The sequence below is a fragment of the Poecilia latipinna genome, unplaced genomic scaffold (genome assembly GCF_001443285.1).
Source record: "Poecilia latipinna isolate Pla-1442-1.1 unplaced genomic scaffold, P_latipinna-1.0 Scaffold2677, whole genome shotgun sequence".
NCBI classification, from domain to species: Eukaryota; Metazoa; Chordata; class Actinopteri; order Cyprinodontiformes; family Poeciliidae; genus Poecilia; species Poecilia latipinna.
In genome coordinates, this window is record NW_015115293.1 from 45,162 (window position 1) to 47,927 (window position 2,766).

The following is a 2,766-nucleotide window of genomic DNA, read 5'->3' on the forward strand; positions in this document are numbered from 1 at the left end:
ATAAAGAATAGAAAGAATATAAAGAATATAAAGAATATAAAACAGGTTTATGACACTGGAGGCAGAGATTCATATAAAATCTGGTAAGAAGAAACACAGTTTGATGCAGAACTGAACTGAGTTGATCATCTGATTCTCTGAGTCACTATTAGTTGTTCTGTCACAGGATGAAGAAGCAGGAAATAGTTTATAAATTCATAGTTTTACCTCTGGTTCTGATTCTGTCTGTGGAAAACCAACATCTTTTATCTTCACAGAGTCAGTCACTGTAAAATGAAGCAAACATTCATCACTGTTTGCTACAACGGTTGTTAACATGCCACATTATATTTAAACGTTTTATTTAGCAGGACTTGATAAACAGCGTCATGTCAGCAGGTCGTTTTTAACTCAGCACCTTTAAACTGAGTCTCTAAAGATACCAGGGGAATTTATCTGAAGCGAAGCAGCAGACCACAAACCTATCGACCATTTAGAGATGAAACTTTTCACCACAAAGTAGAAAACAAGAAAACTGTGAAGGTTTGAACTGCATCAGAAACCAGTAAGACCAGTGAGAGGAAAACCAGTCGGAGCTGCTGGTTATTCACCACCTGCTAAAAACGGATCATTTTAAACAGACCTTAATGAGCATCAATACTGTCAACGCCAGGTAAAGTGGTTCTTTGTGTGCAAGATAATAAAAATAAAACAGGTGGTGAAATTTACTGAGTCTCAGAACAAGAATCTCATCTGAGATCCAGATCCATCAGAAACTGGATCTGTGTGTTGATCCTTCAGGTCAGCAGTAGAGAAAGATGTTGGGTTACATTAGATTAAGTTTTATTATTTTCAGTTACTGAATCCACCTGAACTGATATTTTCAACTGATTAAAAAAGTAAATAACATTTTAGAAGTGTGGACATTCAGCTCTGCTGTGTCACTGAGGTCCTAGTAAAATCATCTTAGTGAACATTTCATCATCAGACTGATCAGTTTCCTTCAGATCGTCACATCGGCCCGTTTGGGTTGCAGTCCTGATCTGTGTGGATTCTCATTTCTGCAGCGGTTCTGGAGAGGAAACCCGACCTGAGCTGCCTTGGATGTTCCCTCTGTGTCGACATCCTGAGTTTCTATTAAAAGACTTTAAAGTCCTTCAGTATAAATAAAGATTTAGCTCTTTGATAAAGTTGGACGATTCCTGTGTAAAACTCTGTCTCATAAAAATATTAAATATCAACATTGCTGTCTGAGAGCATTTCTGCATGAAGCACAACTAACTTCTGACCAATCAGAGGCTCTGAAATGGGTCGACTGGGTCTGGTGTCGAGTTCGGCAGACGACTCTCTGACAACAAGATGATCATTTTCATCACGTCAGTAAGAACCGATTCAGAACGCTGCATGAAGTCTGTTGTAGCCTTTAGTAATGTTCTCTTTTGACTTCTTTAGTTAAAAAATAGAAATAAAAGGATTAAAATTTACTGTAATGATTGTTTTTAGATAAAACTGGATGGATGAACAAAGTTTGTCTCACCTTCAGGTTTTCTCTGTTCATTTCTCAACAGTTGAATCAGCAGAACCAGAATCAGGGAGTAAAACCCAAAAATCACACATGGTGGAGTCAGGAGCATGAAGAGATGAGACTGGGAGGAAGAGGAAGATGATGGTGGAGGTGAAGGAGAGGGTGGAGGTGAAGATGATGGTGGAGGACCAGAATCAGCTGATGGTTTCTCTGAAATAAAGTTTTAGTATTAAATAAATGCACAACAATTTATTTTGAAAACCAAAGTTAAACAATACTTTCATCCTCTGACCTTCCACAGAGATCCTGCTGGATGGAGACTCTCCCTGACCGCTGATCTTACCAACAGAGACAGAGAGCTGGATGCTGCTGCTGCTGCTGGAGGATCCAGACATGGACTCACACCAGTACAGGCCAGAGTCTGATGGGAACAAGGTGATTTCACAGGTAGAACCAGCTGATCTCCCCCATCCACCTTTCTGACACTCAGTCCTGGTCTCTCTGCTTGTGTTTCTCCTCACAGTTCCTCCATCAGAGCAGCTCAGAGAAACTTTTTCTCTTTCAAAGAACTGAGATCTGCTGGGACTCACAGTCAGAGCAGCTGGAGAGACTGAAGAGATTCAATTATCATGATTTCAGTTCTTAATAAAGCAAAAAAGCATCATATTGAACAATTATATACATTTTTTAAATTAAATTCTCAGATGTAACATTTAATCCAAAGAACATCTTTGAATATTTAAAATCATTTTAATGTAACAAAGTTCACCAACCTGGATCTGTTGAGCAGCTCAGCAAGAGGATCAGAACTAGAGAATAAATAAATATTTATTCACTATAAACTAAAACTGAACATGTTGAACACAATGTTCTATGAAACTGTGTAATTCAGAAATCATATTTATTTATTAGCTCTGTTTTTATGCTAACTGGTGGTAAATGACTTGTTTAGCTCCATCAAGTCCAGAGAACCAAAAAGCTTCAACAACATTCAGTCTTTCACCCATTGAGCTACTGAATCGTAGCCTCAGCTGCCCTGGTGACAGAGGTGTGACCAGGGCCGGCCCAAGGCATAAGCAAACTAAGTAGTTGCTTAGGGTCCCAAGGACACCAGGGGGCCCCCTCGGTGGAGCTGATTTATTTTTTTTAGTAATCATTTCTATGTCATTATAATTTCAAAAATCCACAATTTCACTATGAAGTGATTTATTTTTATAATAATATATATTTGATAATGTATGTAGAAATTATTATTTTATAGA

At 38.3% G+C, this 2,766-nt stretch overlaps 1 protein-coding gene across 5 annotated transcripts in view; it reads right to left on the reverse strand.

Moving 5' to 3' along the window:
- Nucleotides 1-2,766, reverse strand: part of LOC106938729 (putative protein TPRXL) — a 29,563-nt gene that overhangs the window by 21,370 nt on the left and 5,427 nt on the right. Inside the window, exons 2-5 of one of the 5 annotated variants that reach the window (XM_015020870.1) lie at nucleotides 2,278-2,313; nucleotides 1,797-2,114; nucleotides 1,517-1,714; nucleotides 208-266 (exon numbers count right to left, since the gene is read on the reverse strand). In XM_015020870.1, coding sequence (XP_014876356.1) covers nucleotides 208-266; nucleotides 1,517-1,714; nucleotides 1,797-2,114; nucleotides 2,278-2,313 — 611 coding nt within the window. The remainder of the gene's footprint in view (nucleotides 1-207; nucleotides 267-1,516; nucleotides 1,715-1,796; nucleotides 2,115-2,277; nucleotides 2,314-2,766) is intronic. The other 4 variants (XR_001422687.1, XM_015020871.1, XM_015020869.1 and 1 more) reach the window with 4 other exon arrangements.